Source organism: Pongo pygmaeus, chromosome 1 (genome assembly GCF_028885625.2).
Source record: "Pongo pygmaeus isolate AG05252 chromosome 1, NHGRI_mPonPyg2-v2.0_pri, whole genome shotgun sequence".
Lineage (NCBI taxonomy): Eukaryota > Metazoa > Chordata > Mammalia > Primates > Hominidae > Pongo > Pongo pygmaeus.
The window spans coordinates 1,458,008-1,485,497 of NC_072373.2; the positions used below are offsets into that span (position 1 = coordinate 1,458,008).

Consider the following 27,490-nt stretch of genomic DNA (forward strand, 5'->3'; position numbering starts at 1 on the left):
AAGTCAGTGTGGCGATTCCTCAGGGATCTAGAACTAGAAATTCCATTCAACCCAGCCATCCCATTACTGGGTATATACCCAAAGGACTATAAATCATGCTGCTATAAAGACACATGCACACGTATGTTTATTGCGGCATTATTCACAATAGCAAAGACTTGGAACCAACCCAAATGTCCAACAATGATAGACTGGATTAAGAAAATGTGGCACATATACACCATGGAATACTATGCAGCCATAAAAAATGATGAGTTCACGTCCTTTGTAGGGACATGGATGAAATTGGAAATCATCATTCTCAGTAAACTATCGCAAGAACAAAAAACCAAACACCGCATATTCTCACTCATAGGTGGGAATTGAACAATGAGAACACATGGACACAGGAAGGGGAACATCACACTCTGGGGACTGTTGTGGGGTGGGGGGAGGGGGGAGGGATAGCATTGGGAGATATACCTAATGCTAGATGACGAGTTGGTGGGTGCAGCGCACCAGCATGGCACATGTATACATATGTAACTTACCTGCACATTGCGCACATGTACCATAAAACCTAAAGTATAATTATAATAATAATAAAAGAAAAAAAAAAGAATATCTATTTTTCACATGTCCTATGATCATCTTTATTATACAGGAAGATGACAGGAGCAATGGGTTTTGAAATATTTTATGCAATATTTCCAAAACACCTGGTTAAACAACTTTGAAATTTTTTTCCATTTCTATCTGGGTATTTTTGTTATCTCATAGATTTAGCCTCTGTGATAGTCTATGGACACACTCGGCCCCATAACTCAAAAAGCCTGAACTGGTATTATCTACAAATAATGTGAAATCTGCACACTTACCCTGAATTACCACCTCACCCCCCAACCCACATTTCTATTAGGGTGCAAAAGTAGGCAGCAAAGTCCTCTGAGAGTTTGTGAGGGATCCTATCTACCTAATCTGAAAGAAGCAAGCAAAGGGTGTTTTCTACACCTGGAAGAGAACATTTTGCATCTTGCAGATAATAAATGGAAAAATACTGAAGCAGAATTTTACTAAAAACAAGATCTAAATAACAATTGCATAAGACCTACAAAAGAATAGATTGCCCAATGCCTGTGGTACATGAAAAAAAAAAGTATTACTGAGAGACCACCCACCTCATATTTAACACACTTTGTCTTGCTTAATCTCTACTACAACCCTCTAAGGTGAAGAGTATGACCTCCATAATATAGATGAAAAAGGCTAGGCTTCGAAAGCTAACTGGTAAGAAGATAAATCAGTTCCAAATCCAGATATGGATGATACTGTCTTTCCCATGCCTGGTGCACAGGATCATTCATACCCAGTGAAGGCAGCCATGATTCAGAATGCTACAGAAAGAGCCCTGGGTAATGTGAGGAGCTGGATTTTTATTACCTCTAAAACAATGATTTCAAAATCTATCATCAGTAACACCTAGGGAGCTTTTTAAAGACAGAGATGCCTAGACCCACACCTGGCGTTGTTGATTCAGGAAAGTTGGAGAGTTCTTGGAAATTTGTGCCTTAAGCGTTCTGATGCACGATCAAGTTTTGGAAACACTGCTTTTAGTAATGTCCAATTCCAGTATGCACTGATTTTATAAGATTGGTCATCAGAGTTATTTGTGGAGGTTGGGGGTGGTAATTAATTTGAATATAGGACAGCTCTCTTTGAAGTAGAATATTTACAGCTGTTTAAAGTAATCTGCTAAGGAGAACAAATCCATTCTATCTGGATGTGTATCATTTGCTCTGTTCTTCCCAAAGGCTTGCATTCCTGACTACAGTCAGCCCTTTTGTAGGTACTTTGGCTATGCGAAAAGGTGAAGGAGAAGATGCAAATAACTCTGAGCAAATTCTTCTTTTTCAGAAAGCAACTCAAAAGACATTCCCCACTCATACAGAACCAACCTGTATCCAGGACAGGGCACTATAACTTTACTGATGTTGACCCCTCTCTCTTTGAAAAACTGCCACAGAAGCAAATAAAAGGGCTTGAAGAAAAGGCCACTTATGTTGTCTCAATTTTTATTTGACATCCATGACATAATCTGCAGACTGCCCAGTGCCTTTGTGTGATTGAATTAGTTTTGTAAGTCCCCAGCAGTTGTGGATAAATCAAAAAGACAAGGAAAGTGCAAGATACAGCAGAGATCTCCTGAAGCAGGCAACTTCAAACAGAAGGAAACCACTTCACATCCAGAGGGCAGAGGACGGGGTCAAACTCGAGAGCATTTTCCCACCCGGTTCACTCTACTCCTTGAATATTAGTTCTCCACACGGCCACAGACACATCTAAGAGAGTAACTCCAGCAAACTGTCTACATTACTAGAGTGTTCCCCTCACTGAGGCTCCCCAGCCCCTTTCTCCCACCCCAGAAGTTTCTTCATGGCCCCTTCACATCCTTGTTCCTCAAAGTGTAGATGAGGGGGTTGATGCTGGGAGTGACGATGGTGTAGAAGAGAGTCAGGAACTTCCCCTGATCTTGGGAGTAGCTGTTGGCCGGCTTCAGGTACACGTAGATGATAGTTCCGTAGAAGAGAGAGACCACTGTGAAGTGAGAACAGCAGGTGTGGAAGGCTTTCTTTCGCCCTGCTACTGACTTCATCCTCAGCACCGCGGCTGCAGTCACACCATAGGAGATGAGGATGAGGGAGAGCGGCACCAGGAGGAGAGCCACCCCCAGGGCAAAGGTGAACGCTTCCACCAGCACGGTTTCCTCACAGGACATGGCAATAAGAGCAGGCATCTCACACAGGAAGTGGTCCACCCTGCGACGTTCACACCGGGAGAGCTGCATCATCTGAGGACACATGATGAAGGAGTTTAGGAAGCCACAGCACCAGGCCACAGTCACCAGCTGCAGGCAGAGATGTGGGCGCATGACTGCCATGTAGTGCAGGGACCGGCAGACGGCCACATAGCGCTCATAGGACATGACAACCAGGAGGACGCACTCAGTGGAGCCCAGCATCATGTAGATGTAGAGTTGGGCCACACAGCCGTGGTAGGTGATGGTCTTCTCTGGACCCCACAGGTTCCACAGCAGCTGAGGGGCAATGCTTGTTGTAAAGCAGAGATCTAAGAAAGACAGATTCCCAAGAAAGAAGCACATGGGTGTGTGGAGCCTGACATCCATGACCAGCAAGAGGATGATGGCAGTGTTGCCCACCAGGGTCAGCATGTAGAAGATCAAGATAACAGCAAAGAGAATTTTCTCCAGTCCAGGCCGATCAGAAAAGCCCACCAGGATGAATGCCTGTAGGTAACTGGCATTGTCCTTTCCCATAATCCACCAGCTATTACAGAGAAACAACGAAAGAATTAGATAAGGGGGCACATGCAGATGATCTGGCACTCTCCAATTTCCATTTACAGGTCTGTGAAGTTAAGAGAGCCAGTTGCCCTTTCTTTGCTTTTTTAGAATAGACTTATTGAAACCTGTTACATGCAAAGTCGTGTGCCTGATGCCCCAGGAAGACGGGATGAATTGACTCTGGAGCTTCCCTCCTTGGTGAATAATGTGTATGAATAATGACAAAGAAGGGAGAAAGAGAAAGTTCTCTAAAAGAAGATGTGTTAAAAGGCTGAGTATTATGCAGATCACTCCCAAGTGATCGGGGGGCCTGTGTAGAACAGTTTGTATTAAGGGAGACTGCTGAGTCTGAGAGTTGTTTTTGGTTGTTCCAAATAATAAATGGTGCTGGGAAAACTGGCTAGCCATATGTAGAAAGCTGAAACTGGATCCCTTCCTTACACCTTATACAAAAATCAATTCAAGATGGATTAAAGACTTAAATGTTAGACCTAAAACCATAAAAACCCTAGAAGAAAACCTAGGCATTACCATTCAGGACATAGGCATGGGCAAGGACTTCATGTCTAAAACACCAAAAGCAATGGCAACAAAAGCCAAAATTGACAAATGGGATCTAATTAAACTAAAGAGCTTCTGCACAGCAAAGGAAACTACCATCAGATTGAACAGGCAACCTACAAAATGGGAGAAAATTTTCGCAACCTACTCATCTGACAAAGGGCTAATAACCAGAATCTACAAAGAACTCCAACAAATTTACAAGAAAAAAACAAACAACCCCATCAAAAAGTGGGCGAAGGACATGAACAGACACTTCTCAAAAGAAGACATTTATGCAGCCAAAAAACACATGAAAAAATGCTCACCATCACTGGCCATCAGAGAAATGCAAATCAAAACCACAATGAGATACCATCTCACACCAGTTAGAATGGCAATCATTAAAAAGTCAGGAAACAACAGGTGCTGGAGAGGATGTGGAGAAATAGGAACACTTTTACACTGTTGGTGGGACTGTAAACTAGTTCAACCCTTGTGGAAGTCAGTGTGGCGATTCCTCAGGGATCTAGAACTAGAAATTCCATTTGACCCAGCCATCCCATTACTGGGTATATACCCAAAGGACTATAAATCATGCTGATATAAAGACACATGCACACGTATGTTTATTGCGGCATTATTCACAATAGCAAAGACTTGGAGCCAACCCAAATGTCCAACAATGATAGACTGGATTAAGAAAATGTGGCACATATACACCATGGAATACTATGCAGCCATAAAAAATGATGAGTTCATGTCCTTTGTAGGGACATGGATGAAATTGGAAATCATCATTCTCAGTAAACTATCGCAAGAACAAAAAACCAAACACCGCATATTCTCACTCATAGGTGGGAATTGAACAATGAGAACACATGGACACAGGAAGGGGAACATCACACTTTGGGGACTGTTGTGGGGTGGGGGGAGGGGGGAGGGATAGCATTGGGAGATATACCTAATGCTAGATGACGAGTTGGTGGGTGCAGCGCACCAGCATGGCACATGTATACATATGTAACTTACCTGCACGTTGCGCACATGTATCATAGAGCCTAAAGTATAAGAAGAAGCAGAAGAAGAAGAAGAAGAAGAAGAAGAAGAAGAAAGAATTTGACATATGGCAGATTGAGCTAAATACGTTTCACAAAGAGGAGGTAGTATATACAAAGTCATGAAGGACCACATTTATGGATGATGCTTAAGGAAGCCATGAATGTACGTACCAAGCAACTCCTTAATGGCATGTAATTTTATTAAGATGAAACAGTGATTTTTAACCCTACAAGAAAGGACTGAGATGATAGGTTTAATTCTGCCTCTGTAAAACACAGGTCTGCAAATGTATGGCCTGCTATTCAGTTCATCTCTCTCTAACTTGGCTTTTCCTTGTGCAACATGGGAAAGAGGCAGATCTTCTCTAAGTCCCCACTCAGACCTCACATGTCTATGTAACTGGTGACACTGAGTATATACCCTGAGCACTTTCAGCTATTGATGATTTCCACAGTCTAAGCCAAGGGCTTTGATGGGGACTCTGCCTTATACAGCCAATGTCCACCCAGGCTTGTATCTGCTATGATAATAGCAAACAGCATCTGGGCAACACACAATAAGGAAGCTGTGGGAATGAGGGCACAGAAACACATTGAAGGACGTGTCTATGCAGCCGCTGTCACCACCTGTCCATCCTGACAACTGACATGCTATGAGCTGTATCCTGTTGGAGCTGCAATTGGGAATTCTGTAGTTCCCATCCATTGGTCCAGGCATCGGACCCTCTGCAAAGCCCTATGAAAGGGTAAAAGGGGGCATGGTCTATCAGAAGTAGGCAGCCAAGTATCAAAGAATGGGAGACTTTCAGAAGCTTTGTGAGTACTCACAAAGGAGACTTTCACAGACACACATTTTACAGGTGTTGGTTATTATGGACAACTTGTACTTCTGTATCCTCAGACCTATCATAAGTTTTCTCCCAGGTTCAGGAGACCCCAAGAGTGGCAATGACAAGCTACACAAATTGCTCAGCAACTTTATCACTTTGGGTGATAAAGTTGTGATCACTTTGGGTGATCACAGCAAAGTTTATCACTTTGGGTCTGACTCCTTAGCCAAAACTGCAAGTTTACCTTGTAGTCATCTGTTCAAAACTACTTTTTTTCACAATGCTTTATTCTTTCAATCCAAAATGTCCCACTGCTCACCCTTATGACAAATTTGCAGAGGCTCTTCTCTGTTTCACCTAACAGGTATTCAACTATAAATTAATGCATCCTGTCTTCTCACGTTTCTTAGCTCTTATCTTTAGTTCAGAACCATGAAATTGCAAGGAATACAGCTCTTAGAAATGCCCAAATACCTTTAATAGTTTAGTTGACACATAATACTATAAATGCTTACTAATTTTGAAAACTGCGACCCCAAGATCTGAATTAGGTTAATTCTCTGGCTGAAGGTTATGCCCAAAAGTGTACCAACCCATATAGAGGAGAATCCACCAAATGGTTCTCTGTGCTTACTGAACAGGGTTTAACAATGCCAAGCAGTAGAGCTATTTTTGCCTGGCTTAGGTATAGAGCACAACATAAACAATCACAACCCTTTCATATTAGTATACATTAGACTTTTACAGAGCTTTCACACTCTAGTTTCAGACCATCGTCACAGCAGCCCTGCAAGGTAGACAGGCCAGGCATTAGAATCTCCATGTTAGAGATGACCAACCTCAATAACAGAGAAGAAGAAAGAATAGCCAATGCTTGCACTACAGCTTCGTATCAGAGCAGAGTTTATAGTGCCAGCCCTACACATTAACCCAAGTTTCCATTCATTCTGCCTTCCTCCCTGTTCCTATCTATTTCTCACCCACTTAAAGCTGTAGTTGTTTAAAGTCGATCACTCATTACAGCACTCCCATTAACCTACACATTACAATCCTAACAATAAAATCCATCATCATGAGCTGTTTCCAGAGAGAAGCTTGTGATCACTCAAAATCGCCAGAGATTTGCAATGCTTGATTTGTGCCAAAACAGAATTACACGGTTTTCTGTTCAAATCAGCTATCATTTTATCAAGAGACTGAAAAGATTGGTTTATTGTGTGTGCATGTAGACTCAGAAGAGGCCCTAGGATTGGCTCAGCTAGCAATGGACAAAAGGATAATGGATAATCACCTAATCACTCCTAATCTACTTTAGATTCGCTTTGTTAGAATTTGGTGCATTTGATTGTTTCCGAGTTGGATACAATGTCTCTTTTCCAAAATGGAGTTCCAAATTGCGAGTTGGCATTGAGAAACCCGTTACTGGTGTTCTAACAGATATAAACTCTAATCAAAACTATTACAAAGATAACTCTATATCTGCATACAGAGGACTGAAGATACAGATATAAATCTCATTGCTACAACAAAGCTTGTATTAAAATCTCACCCTTGTTCTTCCCAGAAAGTAGAAGACCTATGATTCTGTCAACCCTCCTTACTTCAATTCCAGAGACCAACCAGGAGTTTTCTCACGGATAAGGCAGCTAATTCTGGTCCCTTTTAGTTTCTGGATCTTCCAGAAGAAATTGCAGTGAAAACCCTGAAAGGAGATTGAGCACAAAAATAATGTCTGTCCCATTTAAGTGTTAATAAGCCTTTAAGTAGCAGAGCTTGGAAGAGAAATGATGAACTGTGGGCAGGAATGACAAGCTAAGTGAGTGGTGTGGCATAGTGCCACATTTCAGGTCAACATGTTTTATCTCACATCCATATATACAGGTAGTCTAGGGTCAAGGAGATGGCAGACCACCCCCAGGGATAAAGGAAAGCACACTTAGTTCTAAGAGCTTTGAGAATATAGACAATGTCATTTTATTGGTTCATACTAAGTGGATAGGAGGACAACTTTAATGCCATGTCACCTTGGGGATTTGGAATCATCTAGGAGCATGAGGAAAAGTGACATCAGCTTGTTTACAGAGCTAAGACTTCAGGGACTGGTGTCATCTAGAGATTGGCCTGGCCACCCACCCCCCGCCCCCCACAACACACACAAACACAAAACTCACCGGGGAGGCAATACAGAAAGTTCCCAAATGTGGGGCTCCGGTATTCTTGAAAAGAGAATTAATTTCTGGGTTCTATGTCAAAACAGAAGTAGATCTATTTCTTCATTTGGTCCTGGACTCACAAAATTAAAATCATGAAAATGTGGGGAGACAAGCATCCCCAAAGAATGTACACCCTCCAATATAAGAAAGAATGAGGTAAGGGGGACACTGATATAGGAAACTCTTGGGTCTGTTATTGCCACATTAAGAGGCCACGGGAAACTTCAATTCTTCCCTCCATTCCACTCAATATATCTTTACCTGCTACTGGGATGGGGCTACATCAGGAGGCTGGTGTTCAGCCAGGAAAGTCCTGTGTAGGTTACTGTGTCCTACCTCTCCCCGCGTTCACTGTGCGTGTGTCTTCCCAGTAGCCAAGGCTCTCTCATCTCACCTCCTACAGGAGACCTCTCAAACAGCAACACTAGATGGCAACGTCAGCCTTCCATACAGCTGCCAAAAATCATGTGTTTGGAAGGTTTTATTTAGCATTTTAAACTGGCATTGGTGTAGTAAGTCAAAATAGGAATCTCTTAAGAAGTAGCAGAAAATAGAATATCTCCAATTTTCTTGAATATCAGCTGTTAACCTTTATTGATTAAAAAAAACTTGCATACAGTTTGAAAAAAACCTTAGTTTCTAATTTTACATAAGAAAAAATTAATTTCCAACCACACTGTGGTGACTGACTTACTCAAGGTCAAATAACTAGTAGCCACTGGCTGCCCAAACTGGAACCAGCTCTCACCAATCATCTTATCTCTTACCCTTCCCATTACATTAAATGAAATGGAACTGATACCATTGAGGTGGAGGATAATTAGTAAAGAGTTTCAAACTATGGTTTTTCAGGCTCCAAGTTAACATTTTAAGTTTGTTTTTTTTTTTTAAATAATAAAATTGTGTTTTTACTGCATGGGATTCTGTCATTTCTAGAACTTTGAAAACAGATATTTCTAGCTAAAATGAAAGAGAATTTTTACATTTGGAGTTTAACACAACACCTTCTATAGTATTGATGTTTACAGTGTGTTCCTTGATTCAGTATTTCCCTTTCCTGGAGGAGTGAATGAAGTCCATTTGGTTCACAGTGCAATCTGTGGCAGAAAAGGGATATGAATTATCTTTTCTTACTTCAAGACTTACGTGAAGCTTTTTAATACACAATTTAGCACCCTAAAAGTGGTGGTGTTTACATTCCCTCTTATTTTCATGATTTTTTAAAAATACATGTGAAATTTATTCCCAAGTAAAGAAACTACTTTTCACAGTAGGATTTTTTTGTAATACATGCTTGTTTTCAATTATAGTAAGCTATGAATTTATTATCATTTGAACTTGTAGATACATACCTAAAGTATCGTTAGTGTTCAAACAAGATTAATGAGAATATATTTTCTTTTGAAATTTCCTTTAACACTTTCATTAATGAATACAAATTAAAAATAAATGGAAAAGGAAATAATTGGAGGTCTCTTATTAATGAACCATGACCAGTTGACTTAATTTACTAAAGCATGATGATAATGAAGCCATATTTTTACTCAGATAACAAATATTGCTAAACTTCTTCATCTCTCTGGCATTTGTGTTTTAACCATGAATTTGTGTGTATGTGTTTGCGTAGCTTTTTTTCTGGAAGTATCTACAACTCTTTGTATGTGCATTTCTTTGTGTCTGCTTATAAACAGGTTGAGATTCACAGAAAATAACTCAAATTCGGCATCAACAATTTTAATATAAAGTCAGCCCTCCTATCCATGGGTTCCACATCTGTGGATTCAATCAACCTTGAATGGAAAATATTCAGGAAAAAAATTCCACCAAGTTCCAAAAGCAAAACTTGAATTTGCTGTGCATCAAGTGCTACATTGAATCCACACAAATGAAGTGGTGGAGAGGCATTATATCAAGTATTATAAGTAATGTAGAGATAATTTAAATTTTGTGTGAGGATGTGCATAGATTATATACAAGACGACACCATTTTATATAAGGGACTTGAGCATTCACGGACTTTGGTATCGCAGGGAGTCCTGGGACCAATCCCCCGTAGATACTGAGGGATGAGTGCAGTATTGTAATCATTAGTGACTTTTCCTAATTCGTGTGAGGTCTGCAGCTCGGTATTTGAATACATGCATTTGCATCTGTGCCCATTTGCTTGAGTTTGGGTATCTGTGGGAGAGCTTGAAAAGGAAATATTAAAAATTCCCATTGTGTAACACAAAATCCTTAGGATCAAAATCCCATATACATGTTTAGAACCTACCAGAAGTCCTAGAAATAGTTTGGTCCTTGAACAGTAATTAACAGCAATAATGAGGCGGATGAAAAGGCAGTTAGAGAGCTAGCTGACACCTGGCCCTGAGGTTGGGCCCCAACTCTCTCAGTAGCCACAAAACATGGGCAAGTTACCTATAATCTCCAGGCCAGCAAGTCTCAAAGTGTGGTCTGAGGACCAGCCCCATGAGCATTGCCTGAAAATTTCTTAGAGTTTCATGTTCTGGGACCCCACTCGAAAGCAGCTGAATCAGACACTCTGGGATGGGGTCCAGCAATTTGTGTTTTCATGGACCCTCTAAGTGGCGCCCAGGCACAGCAAGTTTGAGAACCACTGACATAGGCCCACATCTCCTCACACTCAAAAAAGTTCTCTTTAGGTAGACTGTAATGTTTCAGTAATATTCTTGTGGTACTATGACATGAAGAAATGTTTAAGATGGAACCATTAGACAGGTGTTGCACAATTTTATTCTCCATATGGGATTTCTGTGCGGTTTTGTATGAGGAATTAGGTGTATTTTATTGCCAACTGTAAAATCAAAAACCCCTGTAGAAGTCTCAATGGGCATGTTAATGATATCATTTAATAGACTGAGCTATGAATTCTTCTACCTATATTCTTATCTTGAGATGTTCCTGAAGAAAGGAAGGTTTTGAAGCAACTCACCTGCATCACCTCATACCTGTTCCTGGAGAACCTGCTTAGTTGGGAGGGAGGGTGATTGTAAGCTAACAGGAACCACAGGACACCACATCGCCAGAGACAGGAGATGCTGAAGCATTTTAGCTAAATTGTCCAATAATTTGTGTTTGTTTTGGTGTAAAGGCCTTGGAAACAAACTTCGGCTTCAATCCAAATTTTGCATCTTAATAACTTTATAATTTTGACAAATTATCTAACCTCCATAAGCTTCCGTTTTTTTCATCCATAAAGTGGAAACACAATATAACTTAATTTAAAGGATTGTTGTAATGACGAAATGACAAACAACTGCATATAAAATATTTGACAGTGTTCACACATAGTGAGAATTCCATAGGTAATAGTTATAAATTACAGCTAAATTCTTGTGTGGTGAAGTCTGAGAAAATCTTGAGAATATGAAAGGGGACAGATACGGGCTAAGCTGTGGATTCTCCTGTACAGTGGTCAGTGGAAAGAACCTGGTCTTAAAGCCAGTTTGAAGAGGTCATCAGCCATGGTACCTGGGAACAAAACTGGAACATCATTTTCTTTTGTGACTCTTTTTTTTAAGAGACAGGGTCTCGCCATGTTGCCCAGGTTGGTCTCAGACTCCTGGGCTCAAGCAATCCTCCTGCCTCGGCCTCCCAAACTGCTGGGATTACAGGCATAAGCCACCATGCCCAGCCCTTTTGTCACTTTTTTTTTTTTTTTTTGAGACGAAGTTTTGCTCTGTTGCCCAGGCTGGAGTGCAGCGGCACAATCTCAGCTCACTGCAACCTCCACCTCCCAAGTTCAAGCAATTCTCCTGCCTCAGTCTCCTGAGTTAGCTGTGATTGCAGGCATGTGCCACCACGCCCAGCTAACTTTTTGTATTTTTAGTAGAGATGGGTTTTCGCTATGTTGGCCAGGCTGGTCTCTAACTCCTGACCTCAGGTGATCCACCCGCCTCAGCCTCCCGAAGTGCTGTTCTTGTCTGTTCTTACAGTTGTGCACCACCATGCTTGGCCTCCCTTTCTGACTCTTAAGAAGATAATTAACACTGATTTTGTGGAGTGACTGATTATCATATTATACTTTGTATGTTCTTGCCTTTGTAATATCACTCCTCCTATGTTCTCCTAAGCCTATCTGCCAACCGCTCCTCCATTCTTTTTTCATTCACTATTTTAGGTATTCCAGAAGAAAATGGGTAAAGAAACAGAGCTACTATGTGTTTGAAGGCATTTATTTTAACATTTTCATTACAGTATATCATGCATAGAGAAATGTGCTTAGATCAAAAAGTGAGCACAACCATCTAACCACCATTCAGGTTAAAAAAAAAGAAAACAACACCCAAAGTCCTCTCATAAGCTTTCTCGGTCATCCTACTCAAACCCTATCTGCTCAATAACACTATAGATTAGTTTTCTTTTCTGTTGAAATTTACATAAGTGAAATCAAATGGCAGGTATATTTTTATTTCTGGATTATTCTGTTCAATGCTGCTCTTATTCATTTCATTGTGGATAATATCCATGATATGAATACATCCAACCTTATTTGTTCATTTTACTGTGGACAGATATTGGATCATTTTCTGTTTCGGGCTGATACAAATAAGACTGCTGTGAGCATTATTGTAGGTGTTTTTTTGTGCAGACAGGCACTCATACCTGTTAAATGTCTGTCCAGAAGTAAAATCATGACCTTAGGAAATGCACATGTTCACATTTAATAAAAAAAAATGCCCAATAGTTTTCTAAAATGTGGTAACAATTATACTCCCACTAATAGTGAATGGCGTTCTTGGCTCCATTTCTCCATCATGTGGTATTGTCAAGTTTTAAATTTCAGGCCTCAGGCATGTTAGTAATCCTTCTATGTGTTTTCATTTGCAATTCACTGACTAATAATAAGTTGGGAATCTTCTCATAAATTCATTGACTATTTAGATAGCCTCTTTTAAAAAATGTCTTTTTAAGTAGCGTGTTTTTCTGTTGGATTCTTACCTTTTTTCCTATGTATTTAAACAAATTTTTCATGTATCTTGGCTATGAAACCTTTATCAGTTATGTGTAATACAAATATCTTTTTTTTCAAATCATGGGCTTGCTTTTCCCTGCTCTTACTCTTGTCTTTTGATACAGTACTTAATTTTAATGCAGTCCTATTTACTGATGGTTTCCTTTATAAATACTGCTTTTGGTGTTTTGTTTCACAAATTATTCTACATCTTTTCTAGCTTCATATTGTCTCTTAAAAATATGGCTCCCAGCTTACTGGGTCCTCACTTGGTATGCCTGCCAGGGTTAGGGCTGGGGGATAGCTAGGGGCTCAGCCAGTGTGTTTCCAAGAACAGAACATGAGGGAGCATCTGGAGGGTCTCAGCCAACATGACCAGTGCCAAAGACATGGCACAGGTTGCCAAAGATAAGTTATATACTGACAGATTGAGAAAATAGGTAAATATATTGAGGTTACTGGAGGCCTAGTTTTTCACTATTGGAAAGGGAGATTCCATATAAGGAAAGAGGAAGACTACAATACATCCTATGGTATTGAATTGTAATTGGAAATATCAGTATATATTCATTATTTTAAAATACAGAGGGCTGGGCGTGGTGGTGCACACCTGTAATCCCAGAATTTTGGGAGGCCAAGGCGGGTGGATCACCTGGGGTCAGAAGTTTGAGACCAGCCTGGCCAACATGCTGAAACCCCGTCTGTACTAAAAATACAAAAATTAGCCGGGCATGGTGGCAGGCGCCTATAATCCTAGCTACTTGGGAGGCTGAGGCAGGAGAATCGCTTGAACCCAGGAGGTGGAGGTTGCAGTGAGCTGAGATCACGCCATTGCACTCCAGCCTGGGGTACAAGAGCGAGACTTCGTCTCAAAAAAAAAAATACACATGGAGATTTATATAGATATAGAAGTGTGTGTGTGTGTGTGTGTGTGTGTGTGTGTGTTCATACATGCATATTTCCTAGCTCTCAGCTGAGAACACCTAAAAACGATAACACTGCAGTAGCACTGAGCATTCCCAACACCCATTATTTAGTTGCTAAATCCCTTCTCCAATAAAAAGAAGTTCTTGGGAGAAACAGTTGTGGATTCAGGCCTGGAGCAAGAGGTGATGAAGGAAGAATAACAGGTCCATCATCTGGACACAGGAACCAGATTGAACAAGTTCTGCTAATAAAATATTGGAAAAATTTTGAGTCTCAAAATAAATAGTGTAAGAGATTATAATTCATTTATACTATACTCTTGTTTTTCTCATAACTCCTCCCATTGTATGAAATTATCTTTTGAACCTACTTGTTTGCTTACTAGTTACAAGTCTCCCCAACCCAGGATATAAACTAAGTGAGAACAGGCATCTCACCCATCACCTTTTCCATTATATCATCCTTGCCTAGAGTAGAGTTGCAGATAAATAGTTGACAGATGACGATGATGATACATAGATGATTGATAGATAATAGATAGATAGATGATGGATAGATAGGAGATAGGTAGTAGATGGTAGATGGTAGATGGATGGAGAGATGGAAAGAGAATGGCTGAATGAGTGAACAAACAGAACTCCCTGAGATAATTAGGTGGAAAGCCATAGGGAATATTGATTTACTCTAATTGCCCATTGTGCATACCAAAATATTCACTTATATTAATATAGAGTTTATTAATATAGAGTCGATGCATAGCAGTATCTAGAGGAACTCATTTACATACAACTTAGGGAGCAATCACTTCTCAGTAAAAGAGCCAGCCTCATACTTGATTAGAGAAAACAGAATTCATAAGACAGAGAATTCCTCCATTCCCATTCCAACTCTGCAGGCTCTCTGCAGCCTCGGTTGCTATGCTCCTTTGCCCTGTCTCAGTGGAAAGAGGGGCTCTCCTCCTGTCGAAGTCCACGCTATGTGCTATGGGCCTCCCTCCTCTCACATGCCTAGGACTCCCTTGTATGGGACATTCCTTCTTGTTGCTATTTCATATCCATCATCCGTTCCTACTGGTATTAGCAATCTCTTAAAAAAAAAAAAAACCCTTCCTTTCAAATATCAGCATAAATTTACGGAAACTAAAATAATGTTGAGTTGCCAAAAAATATTACAAATCATTGAGAATATAAAACTAGAACTAATATATGTGGGGAGATTAGCATAAAATGAGGATGGAGAATACATTAATTCAATAAATGATGTTTTTAAAATGGCAAGTCACGTGAAATAAAACAAACCTATCATTTTACACTTAAAACTACAACAAAACTTAAATGTGTCAGTGCTTTAAAGGCAGAAAAATAAATCCATAGTGTCACCATAAGAAAGATATCTATTCTATAAGCAAACATTGCAGCATCAACATCCCTAAGATACAAGAGTTCTTACATAAAAACATGTAAAAATGCACCTTCTAATGGGTTGAATTGTGTCTCCCTCAATTTTTTATATTGAAATCCTAACCTCCAGGAACAGAGAATGTGACTATATTTGAAGATAGGGTCTTTAAAGAAGAAATTAAGTCACAATGAGGCTATTAGGGAGGGCTCTAAACCCTAAAATTCACCAATATGACTGGTGTTCTTATAAGAAGAGATTGGGAGAAAAAGGGAAGTCTTCAGTAGGAAAACAGATTACGTGGTCCCAGCCCTTGCTCCCCAACAAGAACAATGATTTAACTACTCCCAGATAAAAATAACTCTGGGAGAGCTCCAGGGTACAAATAGCAAGATTCAGCAGCCCACTGAAGCAGGAAAACTGAGGATGGCCGTATAGAAAGCACTGGAAGCATTGGACCTGTGTTAACCTGTTCCCCAGCCCAGCACAGCTCAGGGCCAAGAGGGATCTCCTTGGCAGCAACCTCCCTCCAAAGGGAAAAAGTGAGGCAGGAGGACCTCAGCAGTCCTCGTTTCTGCCCGCACACATGCACCCTTCACCACGGAGCACCACCGCCATCTTTGCTGCCGCTAACACTATCGGACGGAGCGATCCAAAGTCCACAGTGCTGCATCCACCTGGGAGCGGGAGCCGCTGCTGAGCTCCGTCTAAACTGGAGCAGCTGCACCCTGCTGTGGCTCAACCTCTGTTCTCATGCTCAAGGCAGTCGGATCACTTGAGGCCAGGAGTTTGAGACCAGCCTGGCCAACATAGTGAAACTCGTCACTAATAAAAGTACAAAAAGTAGCCCAGTACGGTGGTGCATGCCTGTAATCCCAGCTACTCGGGAGGAGGCTGAGGAAGGAGAATGGCATGAGCCTGGGAGGCGGAGGCTGCAGTGAGCTGAGATCATTCCACTGCGCTCCAGCCTGGGCAACAGAGGGAGACTCTGTCTTCAAATAAAAAAAAGAGAAAAGAAAAGAAAAAAGTAAATACATTATTCTTTTGTTGCAAGGATTCTGACTTCATTGTCAAAATGACATTTTATTAACAGCTTTCTTTCTTTCCTTTTGTCTCCCTCAAGCAACCTCTTTGTAACCTCTGCTATTTTTCCCACCTTTTCTTGCTTAAAGTTGTCATAATTGATACTGCCATAGGAACCCAGGCTCCTCTATATATAAAATGTAAGTCTTCTGCAATCTCTACAACCAACCATCTCGACTTGAACCACAAAATGCCAAAAAGGTGGTAGAGACCTGCAGGCCGAGGAACGGAACGGCCTCTTTTGTGAATCAAATCAGGTGAGTATAAAATAAGATTGGTGGAGAGTTTTTAGTTGTGGGAGTGAAATAACTCAGAATCAGAAAGTCAAATACCACATGTTCTCACTTGTAAGTGGAGCTAAATAATGTGTACACATGGAGGAAGAGTGTGAAATAATAGACAGTGAATGGCCGGGCACGGTGGCTCACGCCTGTAATCCCAGCATTTTGGAAGGCCTTGTGGGCTGATCACGAGGTCAGGAGTTCAAGACCAGCCTGGTCAACATGATGAAACCCCATCTTCACTAAAAATACAAAAATTAGCCAGGCGTGGTGGTGAGCGCCTGTAGTCTCATCGGGAGGCTGAGGCAGGAGAATCGCTTGAACCCAGAATGCAGAGGTTGCGGTGAGCCAGGATCAGGCCACTGCACTCCAGTCTGGGGGACAGGAGTGAAAATCCGTCTCAATAAATAAATAAATAAATAAATAAAATAATAGACAGTGAAGCCTCAGAAGGGTGAAACAGGGATAAGGGATGAGAAATTACTTAATGGGTACAATGTACACTATTTGCATGATGGTTACAGCCAACACCTAGACTTTACCACTGTGCGATATATCCATGTAACAAAACCGCATTTGTACCCCTTACATTTATACAAATAAAAAACATGTATTTGTGACAGTTGTCTCTCCAAGCTGGCAGTGCATAAGCTCATCATCAGCTCCCCCATGGTGGGGAAAAGTCGTTGCAGCCAATAACTTGTTCATAAAGTAAAACTAAGCAGTTTCATCCTCTCTGAAGTTCTCTGAATGGTGGTGATAATAGTTAACATTGGAAGACTGGAACAAAACAATGGTTTTCGTTGTAGAAAAAGTACAGTTCAAGAAAAACTGTACTGTGAAATACGGTATTTCATAAAGATACCATAAAGTTGCCCCCATGGCAAGAAAATAAATATCTATCCATCCAAAGAACTTCTCAATTTTCTACTGAAGTGATGTGTTTAATGTTTAAAGTATACTGCTTCACATGTAATTTTTTTCAAAAAGCCTGCTTATTTCAGTCAATTCAATAAAATGTCAGTAAAACTGATTATTTGACATTATGTTGGTAGATTTTTTAAACTTATAAAATATTTTGGATTTATAGATACATAGACAAAATAAGATAATAATGGATAGACTAACCACCACTCAGCTTTATGAAATTTTAACATCTGCATTACGTGTTCCAGGTCTTTTATGAAATAAAACATAGGTATATTCAAAGATCCTGAGAACATATTATTTCCCTCTTTCCACAGAGGTAAAATAAATTTTATGTTTATCATTTTCAAACGTATTCAAATTCATTTTAATTCATGTATTCAAAAATAATATAGTATTTTTGCACACTTTAAAACTTTACATAAATGGTATAATACTGATGTTATCATTCTGAACTTTTTTTGTTCTCTCAACATTTATAGGTATTTTTGGTTTTTTTAAACTTTTAGGTTCAGTGGTACATGTGCAGCTTTGTTATACAGGTAAATTGCACGTCACAGGGGTTTGGTGTACAGATTATTTTGTCATCCAGGTACTAAGTGTAGTGCCTGATAGGTAGGTTTTTTGATCCTCACCCTCTTCCTACCCTTCACCCTTAGGTAGGCCCTGGTGATCGTTGTTCCCTTCTTTGTGGCCACATGTACTCAAAGTTACCTTCCACTTATAAGTGAGAATATGCAGTATTTGGTTTCCTGTTCCTGTGTTGGTTTGCTTAGGATGATGACCTCCAGCTCCATCCATGTTATTGCAAAGGACATGATCTCATTCTTTTTGTGGCTATATAGTGTTCCATTGTCTATACGTACCACATTTAAAAACTCCAGTCTATGGATGATGGGCTTTTGAATGGATTCCATGTCTTTGCTATTGTGAATAGTTGTTGGGTCAGATGGTAGTTCTGAGTTCTTTGAGAAGTCACCAAACTGCTTTCCACAAGAGCTGAACTAATTTATATTCCCACCAGTCATGTATATGAGTTCCCTTTTCTCCACAACTTTGCCGGCATCTGTTATTTTTTTGACATTTTAATAATAGCTATTTTGACTGGTGTGAGATGGTATCTAATTGTGGTTTTGATTTGCATTTGTCTGATGTGGAGCTTTTTTTTTTTATTATTTTTTGAGATAGGGTCTCACTCTGTCACCCAGGCTGGAGTGCACTGGTTTGATCAGTGCAACCTCTGCCTCCACAGGCTCAGGTGATCCTCCCACCTCAACTTCCTGAGTAGCCACCATGCCTGGATAATTTTTATATTTTTTGTAGGGATGGAATCTCACTGAGGGAAGAGAGAGACCCTCTCATATTGTTTTATATTGTTTTATACTCAGTACCTATTTTAAGAAAAAAACAAAGAAGTGAAACCAAAGGCAGGCAACCCGGCGCCAGGCACCAGACCCAAAATCAGACCCGAAACTAGGCCTGGGCCTGCCTGGCCTAAACCTAGTAGTTAAAATTCCACCCCGACCTAGCAAATGATGTTATCTGTAGATCCCAGACATTGTATGGAAGGACATTGTGAAACCTCCCATTCTGTTCTGTTTCACTCTGACCACCAGTGCATGCAGCCCCTGTCACGTACTCCCTGCTTGCTCAAATCAGTTACGACCCTTTCATGTAAAATCTTTAGTGTTGTGAGCCCTTAAAAGGGACAGAAATTGTGCACTCAGGGAGCTCAGATTTTAAGACAGTAGCTTGCCAATGCTCCCAGCTGAATAAAGCCCTTCCTTCTACAACTCGGTGTCTGAGAGGTTTTGTCCACAGCTTGTCCTGCTACATCACTGTGTTGCCCAGGCTGGTCTTGAACTTTTGGGCTCAAGTGATCCTCCCTCCTCAGCCTTCCAAAGTGCTAGGATTATACATGTGAGCCACTGTGCCCCATGTATGTTGAGCACTTTTTCATACACTCAATGGTCACATGTATGTCTTCTTTTGAAAAGTGTCTATTCATGTCTTTTACCCACTTTTTAATGGGGTTGTTTTTTGTTTTTTGGGTTTTTTTTTTTTTTGGCTTGTAACTTTGTTTAAGGTCCTTATGGATTCTGTGTATTAGACCTTTTGTCATATACATAGTTTGCAAATATTTTCTCGCATTCTGTAGGCTGTCTGTTTACTCTGTTGGTAGAGTCTTTTGCTATGCAGAAGCTCTTATGTTTAATTAGATCTCATTTGTCAATTTTGCTCTTATTGCGAAAAGAGCAATAATTGTTTGGTGTCTTTTGGCATCTTTGCCATGAAATTTTTGCCAGGGTTTATGTCCAGAATGGTATTTTCTGGGTTATCTTCCAGGGATTTTGTAGTTTTAGGTTTTACATTTAAATCTTTAATCCATCTTGAGTTGATTTTTGTATATGGTGTAAGGAAGGGGTCTGGTTTCAATCTTCTGCATATGGCTAGCCAGTTATCCCAGCACCATTTTTGAATAGGGAATCATTTCCCCATTGCTTGTTTTTGTCAGCATTGTCAAAGATCAGATGGTTGTAGGTTTGCAATGTTATTTCTGGGCTCTCTATTTTGTTCCTTTGGTTTCTTGTATCTGTTTTTGAATGAGTACCATGCTGTTTTGATGATTGTAGCCTTACAATATAGTTGTGATGCCTATGGCTTTGTTCTTTTTGCTTAGGATTGCCTTTACTATTTAAGTTCTTTTTTGATTTCATATGAATTTTAAAATAGTTTCTTCTAATTCGATGAAGAATGTCATTGGTGGCTTGATAAGATTAGCATTAAATCTATAACTTACTTTGGACAGTGTGGTCATTTTAGCAGTTTTAATTCTTCCTACCAATGAGCATGGAATGTTGTTCCATTTGTTTATGTCTTCTCTGATTTCTTTGAGAGGTGTTTTGTAATTCTCATTGTAGAGCTCTTTCACTTCTTTGGTTAACTATATTCCTAGATATTTTATTCTTTTTAGGTTATTGCTTCACATGTAATTAACTATAAAATTTTGAACAAAAATTCCCCTGTGATGGATATCATTCTGTCCCTCTGCACATTCTTTAATAGGAAGCCTATGAAAACATGATGTGGCCAAAGAGTCTATTTTAATCCTGTTGTACAACAATTTTATTGTTTCAGGGTCTTGGCTTCAGCTCACTCAGGTATATTCCCTAAGACAAAGATTATTTTAAAGACAATAAATCAGAAGGAGCAGAAATCCCTCTAGAATGCTCCTTTTCACCTACTAAGCCCCTGAACTATTATCTACATGTAGTAGCTCAGGTCTCAGAGGAATCAAAAGAATAAACCTCAGGAGGTCCCCTCCAATGTCAGCAAGTTTTTTCTCTCTTGGCTGAATTTGGGTTAGTCCCGCCCATCTGGCCATTAAATTCCAGACCCCCTGAAGAGAATCGGCATCTCCTGACCTAGGTCTGAACATTCCTACTGCTGGCTCCTCACCTCTCTTCCTTCTTCAACCTCAAGGTAAAATGAGTGGAAGGGCCACTTAGGTTTAGGTTGGGTTTGAGCACAGGAATTAACACTCATTTCTGTTCTACTGAATTCCCAGAATGATGAAGGAGATTCTCTCACCTACCCAAAGAGCATGGACTACTCTAGGTAATGGGAGGTAAAAACGTGGGACCCCAAATAAAAGCATTAAGGAGACAGTCCTCTCAGACCTAATTATGACCCCCTTTCCAGAATCACCACAGTAGTTTTCAGGTCCTGGAACAGATTAAGACTGAGTGTATATATTTTTTAAAAGTCAGTGGCTGGCCGGGCATGGTGGCTCAGGCCTGTAATCTCAGCACTTTGGGAGGTAGAGGCAGGCGGATCAGGAGGTCAGGAGATCGAGACCATCCTGGCTGAGACGGAGAAACCCCGTCTCTACTCAAAATACAAAAAATTAGCTGGGCGTGGTGGCGGGCACCTGTAGTCCCAGCTACTCGGGAGGCTGAGGCAGGAGAATGGCATGAACCTGGAAGGTGGATCTGGCAGTGAGCCGAGATCACGCCACTGCACTCCAGCCTGGGTGACAGTGTGAGACTCCATCTCAAAAAAAAAAAAAAACTCAGTGGCATAGGAAAAGCCAACAGCCAAAGAGACAAAGAATGATAATTATCCAAGCCCATATTGAGCCTCTAATAGGCATGAAGCATTGTACCAGGTATTATATTTAAAAATCAAGCAATAGAATAAAAAATTTCTGCCATCCTGTATTACACAGTAGTAAAGACAAATGGCTAAAGAAAAAGTCAAATTTGAACCAAGTCTAGAGTGTTGACTAGAATTGGGGGAAAAAAATGCGAAGAAGTTTGTATGGCAGGTGAAATAATGTATTTGCAAATGAATTGAGGCAGCAATGACTGTAAATGAGCTGTAAAAAGGTAGACAAGAACAGGCCAGCATGAGCATTTATTTGGGACAATAGTTGACAATAGAATTACAGAAGCCAATATTTTGATCAGTAACCCCGGAATCCATCTATTTACTTATGCATTTAGTAAATAGCTTCTACAGACCAAAACTAGGTCCTGAGGAGGCAAGGAGAATTTAAACATAGAACAAATGAGTAAAATGTTCCCATGGCAGAAAACGGGACCAGCAGGGGACTGTGATGACGCAAGAAAGCAAAGCAGAATTCGGAAACAAAGACAGGGACATCACAGAAGCTTTCATAGAAGGAAATGAGACTGATCCAAGTATTAAAGGATAAGTAGGACTCTAGCCAGTTAATGTGAGAGAAAGACAGAGAAACGAGCACGCACAAAGAAACCAGCCTTGAGCGTGTGCTTCTCCCCACCCCCCCCTTTTTTTGGTCATTCTTTCATTTTTTTTAAAATTTATTATTACTATTAGTTTGGTTTAAGAAATCATAATTATATACATTTATGGGGTATAATTATGTGATGTTTTGATACATTTATACAATGTGGCATGATTAAGTCAGGCTAATAAGATATCCATCACCTCATCTACCTATGATTTTTTATGGTGCGACATTTGAAATGTACCCTCAGTCATTTTGAAATACATAATACACTATTATTTACTATAGTCATTCTGCTGTGCAGTAGATCTCAAAGCCTCTTCCTCCTCTCTATCTAAAACTAGCATGTGCTTTTTAAACGTTGGAACAAGTGGTGAAGAGAATGAGGTTGGTGAGGAGGAGGCATGGGGTGACATAGAGGACAAGTCAGAGATGGCTCCGGGTATCACATATTGCTCTTTGGAGGGTCCGTATGGGCTTTAAAATAATTGAATGATAAAATGAGGATTGCAATTTCTGAAGATTATTCAAGCAGGTAAGCATGAAGAATGGATTAGACTAGGTGTCTGTGGAAACAGGATATGTCAATGATAGGTGAGAATTCTAACATGATGGCAACAAGGGGATGGCAACAGGCGTCCGTTTAACTCGCTCTTGAATTTCACGAAGTGGTCTTCTTTTTGCGCTATTCCCAAAAGTTGGTGGCCCAGCCAAAAGCAAATTACTTTCAATGGTGTTGCACAGAGAAAATCCTAATAAATCCTTCAAAGAGAGCGTTCTACAGCAAGTCTCCAGACTCCCTTCCCAAACACTCCAGTGTGTCAATTTAAAATCCAATTTGAAAAGGTTACCCCCGTGAACCTAAAATAAAAGTTGAAAAATAAAAAGAAAGGAAAAAATAAGTTACGTAAACAAACAAAAAACAAGCAAACAACAACAAAAAAAACCAGAGGTGGTTTAACAGTATAGAATGCATAGCTTTACTAGATTTTTATATGAATGGTATTTTTACTATTGAAAACAATTCATTAGGTTTTCTCATAATTTCTCTATTGCTTTATTTATTTAAAATGTGTAATCAAAGAAAACTTTTCATAGAATCTTCTAAACTGAATGCAGAAAAAGAGAGAGAGAGAGAGAGATTGTCAGAATTGTATTGCACGTGCAATTTCCCAACCAGCTTTCCCCTATCCTGTAATGGAGCAATTGAATTTTAAAGCAACATCCTATTTAAGTTTTATCTTTTTTACTCAGAATCAGCTTCTTGATTGTTGGGGTGATGTGCATGAGTGGTCCCTGCCAGCTTTGCGTCATCATAGATTTGCATCTCTTTTATGAGGCAGTGGAGTGAAAGGGCCTGGCCTGTGGCCTGAGTGTCATCTCCAGCTGCGTCATGGTGGAGCTCCGCCCTGGCTTCTGGCCTGAGTGTCATCTCCAGCTGTGTCATGGTGGAGCTCCGCCCTGGCTTCTGGCCCGAGTGTCATCTCCAGCTGTGTCATGGTGGAGCTCTGTCCTGGCTTCTGGCCTGAGTGTTGTCTCCAGCTGTGTCATGGTGGAGCTTCGCCTGACCTCTGGCCTGAGTGTCGTCTCCAGCTGTGTCATGGTGGAGCTCTGCTTTCTCTTGCAACCTTCCTAATCTCTCTGTGCTTCAGTTTCCTCTACACCGACTATGTATATTTCCCATTTATTTAGCACCAAGTTAAAGTGCAAACAATGTATAAACTGTGATAATTCTTGTTCTAGAAGTGGGAAAATAGAGGCTCAGCTGGAAGCTAACTAAATTGCACAGGGCTCAACAACTGTTAAAATGTAGGTGGTAGTATTTGGAACATGGCAACATAATTTCTGCTTTTCCCACACTGATTCTTGCATGCTGTTATGGTTTTGCTTGTTTTCTGTTTATTATTTACAAAAAATAATCATTTTTAGAATGAAGAAATAATCAGTTTCAGCATGCCTTCTATTCCCATATATTAAAGCATTCAATCGTCTCCAAATCCTAGGAAGTGAATGTTATTTCTTGCATTTTTGAGCAAGAAGGCTGAGGCTCAAAGTGCTGATACTTCTTGCCCTAAGTATGTAGTGTGTCTGTGACACAGATCCAGAGATATATACTCTGGATACAAACACTGTGCTCATCCCCCTAAACCAGATGCCCCAACCATGTCCATGGTGCCCACAACATCCAAAGCCACATCCTGCAAATCATGCTGTTTTTCATGTTTGTTTGGAGTTACCTACGTTTGCTATTACTGCTCACACTTTCTCAAAATGCTTATAAAATTACAAGATTATGTATTTAGTTTCTCCTCTAGGTCTCCCCAGAGTTTATCACAAACTTAGTCAGTGTTTAATTCCAGGATTCTGCTTTCACCCACCACCATGCCCAGCTAGTTTTGTTTGTTTGTTTATTTGTTTTTGTATTTTTAGTAGAGATGGGGTTTCACCATGTTGGCCAGGTTGGTCTCGAACTCCTGACCTCTTGTGATCCGCCCACTTCAGCCTCCCAAAGTGCTGGGATTACAAGCGTGAGCCATTGCACCCAGCTGATACTTTTTCTGATAGGAATTTTCCATGACTATAAACATTTACAAGTTAATTGAAGATATTGTGCTGTAATATCTATGAATCTAAAGAATTAAACACATGTTCAATGCAAGGTGCTTGTTCCTAATTGCTTGACAATATAGTGCTGAAATGCTCTTCTAGAACTCATTTTTCTTTTTTTTTTTTTTTGTTTTTTGTTTTTGTTGTTTTGAGACGGAGTCTCGCTCTGTCACCCAGGCTGGAGTGCAGTGGCGCGATCTCGGCTCACTGCAAGCTCTGTTTCCCGGGTTCACGCCATTCTCCTGCCTCAGCCTCCCAAGTAGCTGGGACTACAGGTGCCCACCAGCATGCCTGGCTAATTTTTTTGTATTTTTTAGTAGAGGCGGGTTTCACTGGGTTAGCCAGGATGGTCTCCTTCTCCTGACCTCCTGATCCGCCCGCCTCGGCCTCCCAAAGTGCTGGGATTACAGGCATGAGCCACCACGCCCAGCCCGAACTCACTTTTCTAAATAAGATTATAGTTAGCAATTATTCTACTTCTTCCGTGTGTGTTTTTATTTCCCCAGTAAAAAAATGATAATTTTTGTAGCATTTTCTAAAAACTTAACTCATAGTTTTAGTTTTTTCAGCCTTAAGAAATTATGTTTCCAAATTCATGCTGTTTGTTTTCTGAAACTAGTTCATATGTTCCCATGGGTGAGATTAAAAGTTCTTCAAAATGTGGAACAAATGAAAACATTTGCTGTGTATCCAGACTTTATGTTACATAATGATTTGTTTTTTAATGAAATGAAAAGGATATAAGAATGAATGAGGTAGAGAGAGACAATATAATGAAGGTGATGCATTCGCCTGGTTGGGCTGCCGTAACAAATTACCACCAAGGTGTAAAAAATAGACATTAATTTTCTCACAGTTCTGGAGGCCGAAAAGTCCAGGATGAAGTTTCTGTCAGGATTTGGTTTCTGGTGAGGACTCTCTTCCTGGCTTGCAAAAGACTGCCTTTTCTCTGTGTCCTCACGTGGTGGGGAGAGAGAAAGAATATGAAAGAGAGAGAGAGGGAGACAGAAACACAGAGCGTGTGAGCAAGTGAGAGAGAGCACTTCCTCTTCTAATAAGGCCACAGTCCTATTGAATTAGGGTGCCACCTTCATTTTCTCATTCAACATTAATTACCTACCAAAGATCCTGTCTCCAGATGCAGTCACACTGGGGGTTAGCGCTTCAGCATATGAATTTTGGGAGCCACAATTCAGTCCATAGTAGATGACAATGGAGTGTGAAGATAAAATCAACCTGCTAGTTGTGTCAGACTGACTTCTGGGTGGAAAGCCGGAGTACCATGGGGAGTACCATACAATAAGGACAATAGTAGTACTGCTGTCAAGTAGTGACACTGAGCATTGTTATAAAATGTCTGGGAACAGATGTTCTTTGTTCATGCAAGCTTTGCTTCTAAGCATGGAACTTAAAAGTTAATTCTTCAGGAAATTGTGCTAATTAAGGTCCACAATACATTTATTCTCCACAGAAGTTTAAGATGTAAGGAAATTCCCAAAGGCAAGGTTATATTTACTTAATCAGCCAGTTTTTAGATATACATATATATGTTTAAATATATAATTATGTTACAATAATATATAAACATATATATTTAGGCATATATATGTGTTTATATATATTATTTAAACATAATTTAAAAGCCAAAGGGTGGTGAAATTATATGGAATAAAATTATTATACATCTCAGTTAAAATTCTATTTGGAACCATATCCACAAAATTGAATCGCATTTAATGGCAAATCTTGAGAAAACTGTCAACACAAAAGCCTTTGAGTAGGAAGAGGATTTGGTGAATGATTTCCTTTTGTTTAGAAAGAAAAAAGGTATATTTAGAGAATGGCTACATCAAACTATTGAATTGTTCAGCTATTTATTCTAATTTCATATCTTATAGTAATCTCTACATGATAAATTATGAATATTTTTTGATGCAATACAGAGGATTTCATATATATTTCCTAAAACTAGACTCTGAGTGTTAGCAATGTGAAGGTGTATTTGTTAGAGCACTGAGAAAAATTGCTCATTAAAAGTTATACATGATGTTTTTCATAGTTGAAAATGCTTACAACTTCGTGATAGTCTCATCAATCTTGTTGTAATTAATACTGCAGGTATATAAAAACTGAGTGGATTCTACATTTTTTTAATGGGGTTGGCATCCACACATAACTGTGTGACCTAACAGTATAAGGGCAAAAATGCAAATTTGTTATATCCAAATAAAACCTGTGGCTAGAAGAATGAAGAACTGGGACAAGAAATATGTAGTGGCTTTTGCTAGTTTTCACATTCTTCAAAATATTGAAGTCTCAAGCTTGTGTAGGAGTACTGAGCCTAAAACTGCAATTAAAAGATTAGTTCAAGTTGTAACTAATGACAATCACTCTGATTTTGAAATCTAGAAAGAAAATCTGCCCATCTGTCTCAGAATCTCTCTCTCTCTTACAATCAATCTTACTCATCCTATTTCAAAAAAACAAAAAAAGCATGAGTCTTTCTAAAAGACATTAGTTTGATAAACACCCATAAA

General features: G+C 39.9%; 1 protein-coding gene across 1 annotated transcript; it reads right to left on the minus strand.

Annotated features, from left to right (window-relative positions):
- Window positions 1-2,036: 2,036 nt before the first annotated feature.
- Window positions 2,037-7,617, minus strand: LOC129033310 (putative olfactory receptor 2W6). The gene is made up of 2 exons (XM_054481592.1): window positions 7,321-7,617; window positions 2,037-3,323 (listed from the first exon to the last, which is right to left on the minus strand). Exon 2 carries the CDS (start codon window positions 3,311-3,313, stop codon window positions 2,411-2,413), a length of 903 nt encoding a protein of 300 aa, XP_054337567.1. The 5' UTR covers window positions 3,314-3,323; window positions 7,321-7,617; the 3' UTR covers window positions 2,037-2,410.
- Window positions 7,618-27,490: the final 19,873 nt, after the last annotated feature.